The sequence below is a fragment of the Henckelia pumila genome, chromosome 3 (assembly GCF_033568475.1).
Source record: "Henckelia pumila isolate YLH828 chromosome 3, ASM3356847v2, whole genome shotgun sequence".
Taxonomy (NCBI): domain Eukaryota; kingdom Viridiplantae; phylum Streptophyta; class Magnoliopsida; order Lamiales; family Gesneriaceae; genus Henckelia; species Henckelia pumila.
Genome location: NC_133122.1, coordinates 196,110,782 through 196,129,793, shown reverse-complemented (window position 1 = coordinate 196,129,793; position 19,012 = coordinate 196,110,782). Strand labels below are relative to the sequence as shown.

At 34.9% G+C, this 19,012-nt stretch overlaps 2 protein-coding genes and 1 long non-coding RNA gene across 5 annotated transcripts; 1 reads left to right on the top strand and 2 right to left on the bottom strand.

Moving 5' to 3' along the window:
- Positions 1-1,194: 1,194 nt before the first annotated feature.
- On the top strand, positions 1,195-6,554 carry LOC140886780 (homeobox-leucine zipper protein MERISTEM L1-like). Of its 3 annotated transcripts, XM_073293620.1 has the most exons (13): positions 1,196-1,554; positions 1,958-2,175; positions 2,803-3,073; positions 3,162-3,279; positions 3,357-3,545; positions 3,654-4,094; positions 4,214-4,315; positions 4,396-4,596; positions 4,680-4,854; positions 4,935-5,206; positions 5,393-5,488; positions 5,579-5,969; positions 6,153-6,553. In XM_073293620.1, the coding sequence occupies exons 3-12, from the start codon at positions 2,853-2,855 to the stop codon at positions 5,945-5,947; spliced, it is 2,184 nt and encodes a 727-aa protein (XP_073149721.1). In that variant the 5' UTR covers positions 1,196-1,554; positions 1,958-2,175; positions 2,803-2,852; the 3' UTR covers positions 5,948-5,969; positions 6,153-6,553. The 3 variants fall into 3 exon arrangements, with proteins under 3 accessions (XP_073149722.1, XP_073149721.1, XP_073149723.1); XM_073293621.1 differs by lacking the exon at positions 1,958-2,175 and having other exon boundaries at positions 1,195-1,554; positions 6,153-6,554; XM_073293622.1 differs by lacking the exons at positions 1,196-1,554; positions 1,958-2,175 and adding an exon at positions 2,438-2,701 and having other exon boundaries at positions 6,153-6,554.
- A 3,333-nt stretch (positions 6,555-9,887) lies between these two features.
- Positions 9,888-11,672, bottom strand: LOC140893448 (uncharacterized). Its single transcript, XR_012153148.1, has 3 exons — positions 11,537-11,672; positions 11,065-11,140; positions 9,888-10,093 (listed from the first exon to the last, which is right to left on the bottom strand). It is a non-coding gene; the product is annotated as an uncharacterized lncRNA (long non-coding RNA).
- Positions 11,673-15,365: 3,693 nt separating this feature from the next.
- On the bottom strand, positions 15,366-17,747 carry LOC140891431 (tryptophan synthase beta chain 1-like). Its single transcript, XM_073299911.1, has 5 exons — positions 17,343-17,747; positions 16,878-17,234; positions 16,330-16,766; positions 15,821-15,915; positions 15,366-15,726 (listed from the first exon to the last, which is right to left on the bottom strand). The coding sequence occupies exons 1-5, from the start codon at positions 17,721-17,723 to the stop codon at positions 15,530-15,532; spliced, it is 1,467 nt and encodes a 488-aa protein (XP_073156012.1). The 5' UTR covers positions 17,724-17,747; the 3' UTR covers positions 15,366-15,529.
- Positions 17,748-19,012: the final 1,265 nt, after the last annotated feature.

Below are 19,012 nucleotides of genomic sequence, written 5' to 3'. Positions count from 1 at the left end.
CGAATATACTTATAACGAGCCGAATTCGAGCTTAAATTTTATCATTATTCGGCTCGATTCGGTTCATTTGCATCCCTAATATATACATAGGAAAAATAGTTCAATCCATCCAGTATGTTGACTATCTTGGGTTTTGATCCCATTAAGTGGTCAAAGTTCGATCTTGAAGTAAATAGAACATCGATCGTGTGTTTTAGTTCTATCTGATCGAAGTATTGATGTTGTACTGAACATTAATGTTGTTGAGATGATATTTAGCTTCGAAAACACCATATATCTTTGACTTATCTAACGTAATGTCGATCGAGATCAGGACTTTGCGGTGAAATCAGATCAAAAAGCAAAGAAAAAAACAAAAATCGTGCGCCAAAACTCAACTCGACTAATTAAATGATGAAAACCTAAAAACATGACAAGTTAAAAGTTAAAACATTAAATTAGCTCTTATATACCATTAATTAATTGATTAATGACATTATATACACTCTACTTATCCAAACATATACACTCAATTTTAGGAGTAAAATCATATGAAGAAAATTAAATTACAAGAACTAGAATCTAAAAAATATTAACCTTATCAATCAATGTGTTTCATGTATAATTAGGGGTGAGTTTTTGGTACACCGTAACACAAATATTGACATGAAAAAAATTCATATCGATATCGATATCAAATTTCTGAAATTTTGGTATGAAAAAAATCTATACTAATACCGTATAGATACCGAAAAAAAATTCGATGTATCAAAAAAAATGTATATATATCGAAAAAATTTCGGTACAGTATCCAAAAAAAGTCGGTATTTTGGTTCGGTATCCCAGCCCTATGTATAATACGCTGATTTAAATTATACTCCATGAATCATATAACAAATACTCAAAACAATACATGCACATGCATGCCCGTATTAACACACCACTCAACAAACAAAATGTTTATAGTTTTCGAAAAAAACATTTTAAAAAACATACATTATAATCATAAAGATTCAAAAAATATACAAAAAAAACGAAATGAATTCAAATTTAAAAAAAATAAAAATAAAAATAGAAGCTCGATTTTTCTAGAATATATATATATATTTACTACGGTGATTTTTACAGAGGAAATTTAAACACGAGATACCAACCCCAAACCCTTCTCCTTGTTGAGCAATAAAGACTCGGCTCTCTCTTCACACCTCCGCCATTAATGCTTTCGCACCCTCTCTACACGCTCTGCAATTACTCCTCCACTGCCACATCTTCCTTTGCCTCTTCATCACCCACCCTTCTCTCATCATCAACTTCTTTGTTGTTTTTTTTAATTAAATTTAATTAATAATCTCTCTATATTTTTGATTTTATCGCCTCTTTTTCCTCATCCATTTATATCCCTTTCAATCCCCATATCCCACTATTCCTCTTAAATTCTACTCACAAGAAAAGCACCATCTGCAATAAACTTCATGAGGCCACACTCGATTTTTTTTAAGCCTCAGAACAAGTAGATCTCTGCAGCCTCCACTCTTTTGCTTTACCCTAATTCTTGAATAGGGTTTTCTTTCAACTGTAAGTTCACTCAACTGCTCAGCAATATATGCCTTTTCTTGTCAAGTTTCAAGCTTCTGCTCATTTGTAAAAAAACAGCATTAAGTTTCATTTCTTTGTTGTTTCTGCTGATTGTTTTTTTTGTTTTTTTTTTTTTGAAGAGGGTATATATATATATATATTTGAGCTGGATCACTCCAGTTCGGAAAAAAATTAAGTGAGAGGCTCACGCTGTGTCAACCCTTTTGTTTGTTTTTTTTTTAAAATTTTTTTTTTTCTCATTTTGGCCGTTTGGCACTTTAGGAGAGAGGATACGAGAAAAGAAAAAAAAAGTCTTGTTTGGGAGCTTAAAAACAAAAAAAATTTACAAAAGTCCATTGTTAGTCTGTTGTTACATGTAACCATTTCGTTTGCTTTTTCTCAGACACTGCCAGAGAATCTGCTTAAACTCAACGCACTGACACTCAAAAGCCAAAAAGCTAGCTAATCCCCCAATTTCAAATATATATATAGAGAGAGAGAAGTACAAGTTTTTAAGTACAGAGTTTCCTAGGGTTTTCTGGTGAATATGTTCATCTTGGAGGAGTACTGATGCTCAGGCATGGTGGAATGAAGGCCTCTTTCTTGAATAGATTTGACGAGGTCGGGAGTTTTATTTTTATTTTTATTTTTTATCTATCTTTAATTTGTTATTGTTAATTAACACAAAAAAAAGTACAACATTTTTTCTACTATTTGAGTGGTTCTAGATTGAATTTAATGTTTGCCTACCATGTTAATCATGCACACTCATCTTTAAAGAAGTTCAATTCAATTCTGAAGAAAACAGCACGCGAAATGGACAACCCATTTAATGGCCTACTGTTTCTTTGTCAAGAGTCAACCATTTCATTTTCCTCTTTTGTTTCCCTCTGCCCCCAAAGAAAAAATTGAAAAAAAAAGACAATCTTTAGATCGGATTACAGTAATGGAGTTCGGACTAAACATTAATTAAAAAATTCCTCTTTGAAAACCCTTCTCAGAATACTCGCTAAAAACACTTGTGAACACTCTCGCACTCCAAAGATTGAAGCTTTAATGGCCATTTTTCATGTGCATATACTTTATGTTGTTGAGTAAAGAAACAGATCTGCTGGCCTGATAGAATCATTAATTGCTTCAAGATTTCGTCAGATTTTTGTTTCTTGTTACCTTTCCTCTATATATTTCTCTAAAAGAGTATAATTACAATTATCAGATCTGATTTCGAGTCTAATTTTTTTATCCCAGATATCAAAGTTGTAGTCTTTTGCCAGCCTGCGTACGTACAAAGTAGGAAAATGTTTCAGCCAAACATGTTCGATAGCCACCATCACTTGCTGGACTTGGGGCATAAAAGCCCGGAAAACGAGCTGGACCTTATTCGGGACGACGAGTATGAGAGCAAATCGGGGACTGATATAATGGAAGCCCCCTCCGGCGACGATCAAGATCCCAATCAACGTCCCAAGAAGAAGAGATATCATCGCCACACACAGCACCAAATACAGGAAATGGAATCGTAAGCTGCTAGCTCCTATGTCTACTTACTTACACAGCTAACATTTAGTTTTCCTTTTTTTTTTTTTAATAGCTTTATGTTTGTGCAGGTTTTTTAAGGAATGCCCTCATCCTGATGATAAGCAAAGGAAGGAGCTTGGCCGTCGACTGGGTTTGGAGCCATTGCAGATCAAATTTTGGTTCCAAAACAAACGCACTCAAATGAAGGTGATATATTGGAAACCTTTTTTCTTATTTTTGGGAGGTTTAATTTTGATTGATTTGATTGTGAGGATTAATTGCAGGCCCAACATGAACGCCATGAGAACACACAGCTCAGGAACGACAACGATAAGCTTCGTGCAGAGAATGTAAGATACAAAGAAGCTCTCAGCAATGCTACCTGTCCGAACTGTGGAGGCCCGGCAGCCATTGGTGAGATGTCATTTGATGAACAGCATCTTAGGATTGAAAATGTTCGCTTAAGAGAAGAGGTATGTTAATGTTAATGCTAATTTAGTCGAAAAATGGAATCTTTAATTGTTTTAAAGGCGTTGATGAAACCATACAAACATATGTACTATATATGTATGTATTTCCAGATCGATAGGATTTCAGGAATCGCTGCGAAGTATGTGGGAAAACCAATGCTCACTTACCCTCATCTGTCACCTGGAGCATCTCGTTCGCTTGATCTTGGAGTGGGAAATTTCGGGTCTCATGGAAGCATTTCTGCAGGAGAGATATACGGAGCAGCTGATCTTCTTAGATCGGTATCTGGCCCGAGTGATTCTGAAAAGCCAATGATTATTGAGCTTGCTGTTGCAGCAATGGAGGAATTGATCAGGATGGCTCAAACTGGAGAGCCCTTGTGGATTCCTGGCACTGGTAATTCTGCTGAGGCTTTGAACGAAGAGGAGTATATGAGGACGTTCCCACGTGGGATCGGGCCGAAGCCTTTGGGGTTGAAATCTGAAGCTTCTCGTGAGTCGACCGTTGTGATTATGAATCACATTAACTTGGTGGAGATTCTGATGGATGCGGTATGGTTTTCGTGATTATATTCCTTATCGAATTTTGTAGGGTTTTTTTTTTTTTTTTTGGTTTGGTTTGGTTTGGATTGGAGATCATTTGATATATTCTTGATTCGGGATGCTTACAGAATCAATGGTCAAGTGTGTTTTCTAGTATTGTTTCTCGAGCAATGACTTTGGAAATCTTATCTACTGGCGTGGCTGGTAACTACAATGGAGCTTTACAAGTGGTACGTTTCTCATTTTCTGTATGCCTAAGTTTATGATCATTTCTTGATTAATATTGAATTTGATTTGATTTGATTTACAGATGACTGCTGAGTTCCAAGTCCCCTCTCCTTTGGTGCCGACTCGCGAAAACTACTTTGTACGGTATTGCAAACACCACAGTGATGGAATCTGGGCTGTTGTTGATGTCTCTTTGGACAACCTAAGACCTACTTCTGTCTCGAGATGTAGAAGAAGGCCATCCGGTTGTTTGATTCAAGAATTGCCCAACGGCTACTCCAAAGTACGTCTAAATTCGCGTTCTGATGAGCAATTTGTGTTGAAGATGAATTTACCTAATCAAATTCTTTGCAAATCTTATGCTAGGTTACATGGGTTGAACATGTAGAAGTGGATGATAGAGCGGTTCATAGCATATACAAGACACTAGTCAACTCAGGGCTTGCATTTGGGGCTAGACGCTGGGTCGCAACGCTTGATCGCCAATGTGAACGGCTAGCAAGTGTGATGGCTAATAACATTACAGCAGGAGAAGCTGGGGGTATGTAATAAAGATCGTTGCACAACCGTTCTTATCGTCACAACGATACTTTCCAGATTCTGATTATGTACTATGTGCAGTGATATCTTCCCCTGAAGGTAGAAAGAGTATGCTGAAGCTGGCAGAAAGAATGGTGATGAGCTTCTGCACTGGCGTTGGTGCTTCTACGGCACACACATGGACAACGTTGTCCGGAAGTGGTGCTGACGATGTTCGTGTCATGACCAGAAAGAGTGTCGACGATCCAGGCAGACCTCCTGGGATCGTGCTTAGCGCTGCAACTTCGTTTTGGCTGCCAGTTCCGCCAAAACGAGTTTTTGATTTCCTACGGGATGAGAATTCAAGAAGCGAGGTACTATTCGGACTTGATTCATGTTTGTGATTCCTAGTGCTTATAGATGAGATTATCGAGATCATGTCAAGTATATATGAACTTAAACATGCTAATTACTTGGGTACATGAACATGTTTGTCTTTACATTTAGCTTATCTAGATTGCTACATGACCTTAATTTCTCTCTTTGCATCAATAAATTAGTGGGATATTCTTTCAAATGGCGGTCTTGTTCAAGAAATGGCACACATAGCAAATGGTCGTGATCCAGGAAACTCGGTTTCTTTGCTGCGTGTCAATGTAAGTTACACTTACAATGATCAATAACTCACTTCACTCATACATCATGTCGATCGATTCTATATAACTTCAAGATGAATCTTCATGTAGAGTTCAAACTCAAGCCAAAGCAATATGCTGATACTACAAGAGAGCTGCACTGATTCAACCGGATCCTATGTTATTTACGCTCCAGTTGACATCGTCGCCATGAACGTGGTCTTAAGCGGTGGTGACCCCGATTATGTTGCCCTCCTACCATCCGGTTTTGCTATACTACCTAATGGACCAAACAATATTCAGGCAGGAGAAGTTGCTGAGGTTGGATCAGGTGGATCTTTGCTCACTGTTGCCTTTCAGATACTCGTTGATTCTGTCCCGACCGCCAAACTCTCTCTGGGCTCGGTTGCGACGGTTAATAGCCTTATTAAATGCACTGTTGAAAGGATCAAAGGTGCGGTAGTGGGTGAGGGTGCATGATCACCAAAACATCATCTTCTAGGTAACTTACTTTTTGAGAGCTAGCTTGCTTTGTTTCCCCCAAACTCATGACTAGTTACACATTCGATTTCTTGATAATATATTTGTCATGATACCATATGAGTCATCATTTGTTGTTTGCCATGATCCAATATCCATAGCATACTCTAGTTATAACTAGTACCCTTTTCGGGATATTTTGCAGTGATGGTCGAGATGTCGGAGGAGAGGTTTGTTTACATAAAGGACGCGACGCAAGAGAAGAAGTCAAGAACGAACCTGGCGTATATCCTTGCCTTGTGGTGTTTATCGATATATCTTGGATTCAACACATATGAATTCAAATGGATTTACACTGCCCCGCAAGGGTAATTGGTTCGGGTATTGACTCTGCCTAAGCTACATATTAAAGATGATGATGGAGTAAACAAGAACCTAAGTGTCAATTTGTATTGTTAGACCAACAACTATTTATGCATCTTTAATTTTGCGTTTCGTTTTGTGGTCGGAGTTAGAACTTAGCTAATTCCTTTTGTCACTTCGGAAGAGATTTTTATTTTATTTATTTTCCCAAAAAAAAAAAAAAAACTCAAGTTTTTATGCATTTTGCCTCGCTCAATAATCAATATTTAGATGATCAGATTATATTATGTATTATTTATTAATTCTCAAAGAATATTTATAAATAGGTCTTGCAATTTGTATGCATGTTCGTTTTTCTTGAAAAAAATTCAATATTTGACAAATTGATCATCCCGAGAACAGAAACGATAATTGACATGTTTCTATGACGTTTTCCTTCTACGAAAATAATTATTCTTTTGCAAGAATAATAGATTTTTTAATTCATGCTATTCTTTTTATTGTTATATTATGTTAGGGGAAAATAGTCTTCTGAGTTTCTCTATATATAAATATATATGTAATGACAAATTATAATGAGATATTAAATCTTCTATTAAAATAATACTATTAAGATTTGTTGAAATAAACCGCTAAGACCTTAGACGGTTGGTTGCTTAAGTGATTTTTTCCTTTTAGCATAAATATCTATTTTTTTATTCATCTTAATACTTTTTTAATAATTCATTTTTATGAAATCAAACTCAAAATTCATGACATTAATTCTTTTTCTTTTATCTAAAACATTCTTTTCTCTTTCATCTAATACAAATTGATGTAAAAATATATATACAGAATTTCTTTTAAAATATTTTGGAGAAGTAAAAAATTATTATATAGACGACCGATTATATGTTGTGTGTGTGCCGTGTGCGGGCATGACCTTACATCATGTGTGGTCACCAAGCCAACCTAAATTTAATGCAACGGAATAAGAAGTTGGTTGGAATAATAAATGATCTGTAGAAATATAATTAGCAATCCAAAGCTGTATGGAAAAGGCTGCCAGCCACTCTGAACTGTAAAACATTTTCGATCCAATGAAATTAAATTGAGAAAATTTCAAATTTAGTTTAGTATGTTTATCAATTTGCGATTTTAGTCATGTTGTTTTCACATTTCAGTTTTAGTCCTGCATGTTCTGATTTTTGGCAATTTCGGTTCTTTTTATTCGAAAATTCTTATATGACATTGTACACGTCATCTCCACATCAGCACTGAATTGATTTCATGTCAGCGCCACGTCGAAAAAAGACTAAAATTACCAAAAAAAATAAAGATAACGGACTAAAACTGAAATCTGAAAATATAAAAGACTAAAATAGCAAAGTGACAAACATACCGGACCAAAAAAAATTTGGAAATTTGGATCAATTTAATTTGGTGGGAAGGAAAGCGTGTAAAGGGAGTTGTTTCTTTTAATTTTTTTTTACACAAAATTCTTGTTTATTTATTCAATTTTACAAGTCGAATTTCTTATTTGAATCAATCATAAAACATATTATTTTTTATTATAAATATAAATAGATTAATCCCAAAGTCCCACGAGCACCTGCCAATTCTTCGTAGCCATGCGCTAGATATCTGACGATTGCCCAATTTATTACCAGCTGGGCCTTAGCAGGGAATGGAAAGCAATTAGCCCAAATCAACTGAAATACTGTAGCCCAAGAAGAAACCCAAACCTAACCCTTTTTTTTTTATTGGACAAATGAAATTTGAAATATTTCAACATATTACTATTATTATTTTGAACTGAAATTATTCCATATGTATTAGATTTGATAAAAGTTCAAAAATATAATTATAGACACGTGAAAAGATTTTTGGTATGTTAGCCTAGGCCATATATACTTTGATATAATTGCACTAAATTTTTTTTTTTAAGAAAAATACTAGCAAAAAAACACTCACGTTATATGTGAAAATTATATAAAAAACAGTAATGAAGAAAAATATTTAATGAAAAAATAACATGTTTTGTGAAAGGAATATTTATTCCTACAAAATTTCTTAACCTTAAAAAGATTTATTTAAAATCTTTTTTGCCTTTCTTGGACTTAAAGCTTCTTGGAGATAAAGTTTAATATTATTTATTTTATAAGTTAGTAGATTGAGATATTGTTGTAATTTATCATAATATTTACTTATCTCATATCTAATTGATTTGTTTCTTATCTTTGTAGATTTGATGTGATCAAATCAATAATAATCCTACGCCTATAAGAAAACAATCTAAGGATTATTCTTTGGCTTCTTTATATAGGAGACGTATACATTGAAGAAGAGATAAGAGAGACAGGACGACCAAGCAAGATTTGATAGAGCTTTTGAGCGTTCTATCGTAGAAATTTAAGCATCATATTTTGAAGCTCGAATTGTGGTCGTGTTTACTTGTTCGACGTTGAAAGTTTTAGAACATAGAAGATTGGATCGTTGGTGCTGCTCTCGGTTTTAGTCAACAAGGATTCATCTTTTTATTTTATTTTTTTATTCTATTTCGTATAGAATTTTTAGGAGATGTTTTTATTGTTTATTTTCTCATATATTTTGAAAAAATTGATTTTGACAATAATTCACTAGTTTTAGGGTTTTGTAAACTCTTTGATTGTTTTTCTAGTGAAAATTTTGCCCTGAGGCGTTGCAAGAGTATGCTTAATTATCTGATTCTATTTATTCGGTTGCTTATTTACTTTATTCACGCTTTTATTAATTTTCGCTGCAAGTTAATCGAGATGTTATTGAACATGTTGCCAACACTCTGTGACAACATATGAATCTGTTTATGTGCAACCCAATTTTCTCTTACAAGTGACATCAGAGATATCTTCTTGATACACTAAGAACTGATTCTGGTTTGTTTATTTTATTTCAGAGAATAATATGAACTCATCTACTACTGCAACCTAGTTTTTGAAACCTCCAGTTCTTGATAGCACTAACAATGCCTTGTGGAAGACAAGGATGCACTTCACTAAAGCTATGGATGAACGTGTAGGACAGAGTATTCTTACCGGTTGGACTGCTCCTAAGATCGTGGACAAAGATGGTGACTACATCATAAATCCAGAAACCACATGGACAACCGATGAGGCACAAATTTCAAGCTTATATGCTAAAACAATCAACGCTATATTCTCCAGCGTGAACATGAGGATGTTATGTCTTATTGCTGATTGTATTACTTCCAAGGATGCATGGGATGCTGTGGGGACCTCGGGTGCTAATCTAATTTTACAGGGCGATTAATAACTAGAAATATTCAATCTGAATATTAGTCTACTGAATAATCAAATAAATAATACAGGACATTTGGCGATGCAGAGGACACACGGACCCTTGCACGGAGGCTTGCACGGGGTCCGTGCCTCTTTTTCTCAAAACAGTTTGGGACAGAGTCCATCCGGACCTATGCACATGGCATGTACGGGGTCCGTCCCTTGCGCATAAAATTCAGTCTTTTTAAGCTATCAAGTCTGAAAAATGATATAATATATCATATAAGCTATCCAACATGATTCTACATAATTGATATGCATTTAAACATCAATCTACATATCTGTAGTACATGAAATCTCAAGTATAAATCAATACTCGACAACAACATATACAAAGGTGCTTGTTGTTCTAACATGTTTACCAAATTTATAAACTACATATCATCTGCTTAAAAACCTGAGTCTCCACTTCTAATCTTTCAATCTCGTGCAATCCAAGCCAAGTCTGACTTGCTTATGCCCCAACCTGATGCAATACACACATACAAATAAAGCAACAGCCGGATAACTCCGGTGAGCATAAATCTCAGTATGAATAACATGCATATACATCATTTAAGCATATAAACTTATTCACATCTTGAATGTCATAAAATAACATGCTAGCATTTATAACCGCATATTCTAAACCATAAAAATCTCTAGGTTAATGCATAAATGCAATGCATGTGTCAAGGAATTGGCTATCAAATCTGATATCAATAAATCATAGTTCTGGGATTCCGGGGAAATAAAATCTTTACCCGACCACCGACTCTCCCAATCGAGGTGGTGTTAAATATCTCAATTCCCCTGACTTTGGTGCAACTATAGTGAGTCATTTAGATCAAGAAATAAATCTATATTAATTCTGTGCCATGAGTCATCTGACTCTGGAAGTAAATCTACATTTCATGTCACTCAACTACAGTTCTCCAAACGTCATCTGCACTCTAGGCCTTTCAACCCTCTGGGCTTTTCAGGCTGGAGTTCAAGATGAATGTAACATAATCTGGATGCATCAAATCATACATAAGCTAAAACAACATCTTGAACACGTCAATCGTATAATCATATAATCATTCAAGGATACCGACAAATCTGTAAGCATCACATGGAATACGTAAAACATGTTCAATACAGAAAATAATATAAATCAAAGAAAACAAGTAAACATTTACATAAATATTCTGGGAATTCAAAAAGATATTTATCTTGAATAATCTATTTCATTTATGCAAACGTAAACAATAACATATATTAAACATACATGTATGTGATTTTAGGCAACTCGATAATCAGAAACAATCTCGAGTTATTATGCCCATCTTATTAATGTCTATTCATACCTTTCGATCTCGAGTTTAGAGGATCTAAGTCTGGACAAATGACATCAAAGAACTTTTATCAAAATCTGCTCAAAGCATTACAATCATTCAAGGCAAACTAGCGTCAAACCTTCTTCCATCTTTCTTGGTTCAAAGGCTAACTTCTCGAGCTCGCCGACTCGAACTCGATCTCTTGCAATTCAAATCTGAAATGCATTGATATCTAATTCAATATGAGCTTTCAATATCATTTCATTCTTATGTAGGATCAAACAATCTAATAACTTGATCCCGTGACCGAAATTCAAACCGACGGCGTAACGGATCAAAACCGGAAATTCTAAACACATGAACATTATCAATACTATGATCTCAACATGATAGCATCACCAAATTATCAGCACAATCTCGAAATCATCAGCCCTAAAAATTCAGAATTTCGAAAATTCTTTCAAAAATCGAAATCATGTTCAAACGACGATCTTTTCTCGATCCGTCTTAGATATGCTATCGTCGTATATGCTAGAACATGTTTATACAATCAAATCTTAATTCTAACAACGTCATAAAATTCAAACATGGTAGAACTTCTTAAAACTTACGTCAAAACGTAGAACTCGGAGCCGTGATCGCAAATATATGCTCAATCGAAAATTCTATCGGGCGGATCGATTTTTATCGAAGCTTGAAATATCAAAAATGGCTTAGAAGCTTTTATCTCATCTCTCTCGGTTTTCTTCTGCCCACTTCTGATTCTCACGTGAATTTCTTGGATATATATAGACTTATTTGCATTTTATTCCCTAAACTTTGGCATATTTGCAATTCAGTCCCTGGACAAGCGATTTAATTCAATTTCAATCCTAAATAATTTAAAAATAATAGAATTTAATTCTAAACTCTAAATATTCTCAAATTAAATATTTTTAAATTAAAATTAAATACTTTTGGATCTTATCGCATTTTAGTCCTTAAATTTCTCAATATTTGCAAATTGGCACTTGCTCGGATTTCATCCTCAAATTAAATTCTTGATATTTATAATCTTGGAATTTATATCTTAAATTCTATAAATATCAATTCAAATAATTTTAATCTTTTAATTTAAAAATTTCGGATATTAAAATCTTACAATCCGAAAATCCTCAAATTAAATATTTTTGACCCGAAATTGAAATCTCTAATTTCCATAAATTCTTAAATTCATCTTTTCACTCTTATTTGGAATTTAACTCTTAAATCCCATCATTAAGAATTTAATATTTTCAGGCCTTACAGATACCCTACAAGAGCACTGTAAAAGGTCTGAAAGTGTCAAGAGAACAAGGATGAGGTTGCTTAACTCAAAATTTGAGAATCTCCGTAAAGATGAAACTATTTTTGAATATGATCAGCGTCTTCAAGAGTTAATCACTGAAGCATTCACTATTGGAGAACCAATTGTTAATGAAAGACTTGTGAATAAGGTTCTTCGTTCACTACCGGAAAGATTCAATGGAAAGCTTTGGCGCTTGAGGAAGTCAAAGACACTTCAAAGATGAAGCTGACAGAATTGATCAACATTCTTCAAGTGTTTGAGATGAATATTACTCCGCAAAAGAAGGATAAGGGAAAATCAATAGCCTTTCAAGCTTCAAATGACTCATATGAGGAGTACGTTTAGTTTCGTCAAGAAGTTCTTCAATCTGATCTTGAGTATGATTCTATCTCACTAATCACCAAAAAGTTCAATGATTATTTGAAAATGATGAAGGAGGTTAAGAAGACTGACCAGAAACTTAAGGCTCCAATGTTTTCTAACAAGCCCTTAAGAATTGCTGGACCAGATCAATCACCAAAAAAGGTTCCTGATCCTCATAAGCCTCGACTGAAGTTGGAAAGGAAAAAGAAGCATGTTTCAAAGAAGTTAGACACTGTTCAGTATCATGCATGTCAAAGTTTTGGACATTATGACAATGAGTGTGCTAATACTCTTCGGAAGGGGATGAACACATCATTGAGTAATGAATCTGAAGAAGATGAAGAACAGGAAGATGAAGAAAGTCACACAGTTCTTACAGCTTCACTGGAAATAAAGAAGTGTTTTCAAGTCAATCCTTTAGGTGTTGCCATGCCTGGCTGCAACATTTCCCAAAGGTCAGTTTATTTAACTTCTTCTACTGCTAACAAGTGTAATCCTAATGCATGAGATAAAACAATGTCTATGTAAGAGGTTCGTATGATGTATGAAGAGTTGTATGCTGACTGGATTGAAAGAAATAAATCGAACAAGATTCTTGGGAAAGAAAATACTGATTTGAAGGCTGCTTCTTCAAGACTTGAGGTTGTACTGAGAAAGAAGGACCTGTAATTATGTCAGGTAAAGGAGAAACTCATGAAAGCTAAAGCTACGTTGACCAAGTTTAATTCAAGCAAAACCAAGCTCGATTCTTTGCTCTTGATGTGAAGAGATGGTAAGGCTGGACTAGGCTTTGAGAACATTAAATTTGAGATTGATGAATGTTCAAAAGCTCTTGTGTTTGTCAAAGAAAGTAGCTGTATAGAAAGTTCAACCAAAAAAGTCACATCCATCGATCCTCCAAAATCAAAGCCACAATCTACTTCTCCTTTAAAGTTTATAAGGAAACGTAAGTTTATTTGTTACTACTGTCATAGACCTGATCATATCAAACGATACTGTTTTAAGTTGCAGAAGACTACAAACAGAGATCTGTATCGAAGGTGTTGCCAAATGTGATGCACAACACCTCCCACAACATCTACAGGAACATATCTACTGTAAGAAAGGTTTGGATACCAAAAGCTTATATTCATTGTTATATGATTTATACTGCTTTGAAAACTAATGTTTCAGGTGCTTGATACTTTGATAGCGGTATCTCACGTCTTATGACAGGTTCCAAAAAGTTTCTCACTGATTATGTTGAACAGAAGAGTGAAAAAGTAACCCATGGAGGAGGTTCAAAGGGAAACGTCACTGAATGTTGCTGGTTTGCCTAAGTTTCGCAACATACTTCATGTAGAAGGGCTTACAACAAATTTAATAAACATTAGCCAGCTTTGTCATGATAACTTGCATGCTCAATTTGATAAGAAATTTTGTAAAGTTTTTGATAGTTCTAACTTGTGCGTATTGACAAGTACAATGTCATCCGATAATTGTTATCAACTTGGAGAAGAGATGCCTTTTAGACACACAAAAGTGACAGAATTTGACACGTGACATTAAAAGTTGGGTCATGCAAATTTCAATACTTTAAAAAACCTAAGTAAGCTTGATGTTGTTAGAGGTATGCCTAATTTGAAATATGGTATTCCATTTGTGTGTGAATCGTGTCAAAAGCGAAAGCAGACTAGGGTGTCATACCAGATGTTGCCAACATCTGAGACAATACGTTGTCTTGAGCTTATACATATAGACAACACCGTTCTTTCAAAATATTGTGGTTCCTCGCAATAGAACATCATATATGTTAGGATAAACACATCAATATCAAATACATAATACTGCTTGGATAGTGGTTCAAAGATTGAAAAAAATATCTTTTTCTTGTCGGCATGAAATAATCTGCGCTCTCGGAACATGTTTCTAGTATTTATTCGATCGTACGACCCCAAAAACCCCTGAAAAAACTTTTGGGAAATTCGTTTGGCTTTGGAGAGAGGGAGAGGGGTGGCTAACGCAGAAAAAGAGTAAAGGAAAAGTTTTTTACATTATGTTTGGATTTTAATTCTCTAAAAGAAAAGCTTATGGGCCGAAAACTGATCCATAAAACTTAAAATATAATATTTTAAAATAATTTTTCTCTCTGAAATTTAAAATTAAATAACATAAAAATATTGTAAAATTTTAGAATTTCATAGTTCAAAAAAAAAATTAGAATTTCATAATCGTTTCAGAAGCAGGATATAAAGGAGAAAAAGGAGAAGGTATTGATCCTTGAAATTTATAAGTTATCTTTACACGGCCAGCATTTGGCTAAAACTACCACAAATTTTATATACCAAGATTGAAATGGTAGCTAGGGATTTATAGATCGACGCTGAAGACTGAGTTTATTAAAATTGTTACTAAATGTTTTTTTGGTATATGAATTATTGATAAATTAGGAAATTGATATTATTTTAATTGTTACATGATCCAGCTAAACCTTTAAATTAAATATTTTACAAAAATCGTAACTGAACAATTACTTTATGTTTTTTTTTTACTTAAAACACTACAAACGTTTCTAAAGGTCCAAACATAGGTCTACGTCATAGTCTTTTTTATTCGAAAATGCTTACGTGTCACTATACACGTCAGTTCCACATCAACGCCACATCAAAAAATGGCTAAAATTACCACAAAAAAAAAAAAAATACAGAGGACTAAAACTGGAATCTGAAAATATAAATAACCAAAATCGCAAAATGACAAATATACAAAACTAAAAAAAAACTATGTTCACTAAATAAACAAGACATTATAGCAAACGTTCAATTCAGATAACTTGATCTAATAATTAAAAAGAAATAAAATTAATTTCTATCCATAACTATCTTTATCGTGGCAGCTCACGGTACAGTAATGGTGGCCCTTGAGCTGAATTCATTCACATCCCTAGACTTATATTTTCGTTTCTAGAAGCCATCCATACTGTGGCGGCGTCCTTATCTCCGCGGCCACTGCAGCAAACAACCACCTTGCTGCCGTCGGGCAGAGACGGGCAAAGCCTTTCGAGGTATGCCAACGCGTGAGCCGCTTCCAGCGCCGGAATTATCCCTTCTAGCCGGCACAACAATCCATAAGCTGCAATTATATATACATCATCTTCAGCATCATTTCTGAATATATAATCTAAATCTTGGGAATATTGGTTAAAAGATTGTATATATATATATACCATCCAGGGCTTCTGCATCCGTTACGGTGTAAAACTCGGCTCGGCCCACGTCTTTGAGAAAGCTTAGCTCCGGGCTAACACCAGGGTACTCTAGCCTGCAAAAGGTTTTAATTTCCACATATTTGGATACACTTGTGATAATGGATTGTTGTATGAAAGTGACAGTATTAATTAATTTACAGAAAATTATAAATTTAGTCCTGTATGTTTGTCACTTTGCGATTTTGGTCCCTATGTTTTCGCATTTTAGTTTTAGTCATGCATGTCTTGATTTTTGGCAATTTCGGTCCTTTTTTATTCAAAAATGCTTATGTGGTGGCACTCTACACGTCAGCTCCACATCAGCACTGAATTAATACCACGTCAGCGCCACGTCGGAAAAAATTACTAAAATTGCCAAAAAATAAAGATAGCGGACTAAAACTGAAATGTAAAAACATAGAGTACTAAAGTCGCAAAATGACAAATATACATGACTAAATTTGCAATTTTTTCATTAATTTACGTACCCGACACCAATGGAGTGTGGGCCAATGATTTGGCCCTCTTCGTCTTGCAAAAGGTAACTCATGGCCCCGTGATACACTCCAACTTCTCCTTTAACCAATGTTGCTGAATGCTTCCCACTACTCTCTATTCCGTCCCCGCCCGCTTCGACTCCGATCAGTCTCACTTCTTCGTCTCTTACGAATTCATGGAACAGACCCAATGCATTTGATCCACCACCCACGCAGGCTACTAAAACGTCGGGTTTCCCACCCCATTTCTCCATCGCCTGTTTTCTTGTTTCTCTTCCGATCACCGCCTGGAATTCTCGCACCATGCTCGGGCATGGGTGCGGCCCCACCGCCGTCCCCGACAAATAATAGCTGCACTCCAAATCTCCTACCCAGTTTCGTATTGCTTCAGATGTTGCATCCTTGAATGTTCCCTCCACACATTTCACCTATATATATATCGACTTTAAATTCTAATGTTTTTTTTTTTTGGAAATTATATATATGTAATGTAACCAACAACTAGTAGATAATATTATAATATAATTAATATATAATACCTGAGCACCAAGATGCTTCATTAGCAGAACATTGTATGATTGTTTCTCCATGTCCACATCCCCAATGAATATCGTACACTCGAGGCCATATTTAGCACATGCAGCGGCTGTAGCAACCCCATGCTGGCCGGCTCCGGTGGCGGCCACCACGTTTTTCCGACCCATTCGTTTTGCGAGCATAGCTTGAGGAATTGCGTTGTTGATTTTGTGTGCTCCCCCATGGTTGAGATCTTCCCTCTTCAAATAAATCTCCGGACCTTGTCCTTTGGCATTCTTGTAATAATCTGTCAACCTCTGAGCAAAGTACAGTGGAGTTTCACGCCCCACGTAATCTCTTAGCACCGTGGCAAGCTCTTCCTATATATATATACAAAGCAACCTTATGAAATTGGGTATATATATATATATATATATGTATGATGATTCAAAAAGTAGACAAGTACGTAGATGATGAGATTTAAGTACTTGAAACTGGGGATCATGCAGTATCAGATTAAATTCAGCAGCCAGCTTGTTCAAAGAACTGATGAGCGTCTCCGGCACAAATATTCCTCCGTACCTACCGAATTTTCCTGTCCTAAACGAAGCCTCTTGCGTCCGATCGATCAGACCGACGACTTCCGATGTTGTCGGAGTAGTAGTTCTCACGCCACGATGATCATGTTCCTTTGAAGTCACCCTTTCTTGGTGAAGTATTAAAGAACACACTGTGGGAGCTCTGTTTTCAAGCATAATATTATTATTGGATGGAAATTTTAGAATATTGGTTGTGAATTTAGGATTACAAAAAGAAATGTTATTTGCATGTAGGAAAGAGATTTCTTTGAGAGCATTGGTGGAAGACATTGATTTTTTTTTTTTTTTTAAAAAAAATTTATGTTTGGTTTCGAGTGCTTAATTATTCGAGGGATCCGAAGATCTTAATTTATAGAGCACAAGTAACCCCTCCCTTTCACGAGATGGAAACACATTTTAGATAAGATCTTAATAATGCATAATGAAAATACAAATTTGACGGGTCGCTAGATTTTGAAATATTTATCTCGAATTAATTTTTTAGCATCAAAAGATTAAGAAATTTTCATGAAGAATGTGATGTGACTAGCTAGAAATTAATTAGTTCAACTCGTATATATGTCGTGTCTATTAATTTTTTTTTTTGTGACGTGGGAATCCACAGCCGTTACCCTGAGGTGCGCTCTGGGTAACCCCCGGACTAACGCAATAGCCTGCAAACAACACTAGTCAGATAAACTACACTGGGCAAACCCTGTGTGACGGGCTAGTCCAAGAAGTGTTGGCAGGGAAAATCGAACGCCTGACCTTTGGCCAAGAGTTCACGTGCTCCACCAATTTGGACACCTTCTTGGGGGCTCGTGTCTGTTAATTGTTTGCCCCCTTGTGTGTGCTATCATGTCCCCACCTATATTCAAAGAGTAGCACTCTTGTGAGATGGTCTCATTCGTGAGACGGGCCAACCCTACCCATATTTATAATAATAAGTAATACTTTTGGCATAAAATGTAATACTTTTTAATTGATAACTCATATAAGAGACTCGTCGCAAAAAAATGATCATTGTGACCGTCTCATATAAGTTTTTGTCATATTCAAATTACTATTCTGTTTTTTTCCTCGAGTTTTAAAAGTAATTTTGCAATTTTTAAAGTTAATTATTATAAATTTTTTTTAACAATAGTAGACATGTATATTGAAATGTTTTTTTAAAAAAAAAAAAATTGCTTGTAATGTTTGCATTAGTTATTCGAAATATTATATGATATATTTATGTAGTTATGTACTTACTGCGAAGATAAGATAATTAAAGATCAACCTGAATTAAACTCAGTCTCACACCTATATTATTTTTCTTTCAAGGGACAGGCACTAATAGATAAATTATAGTTTTGGTATTATATTTATACGTTTGCTTCTTCACGACATAATTGGTTCTTTTGGTAATCAAATTTTTTTTAACAAATAAGTAAGTGATATGATTTTTTATTTTTTATTTTAACAAATTTAAGCGGCCCATCAACATTTTTAAATGTTTTATTTGAAAATTAAAACTTTTCAATGAACTTTTAAAATTTGATGGTCCAAAACTTAAAATTAAATAGGTTTTACCAGTGTTT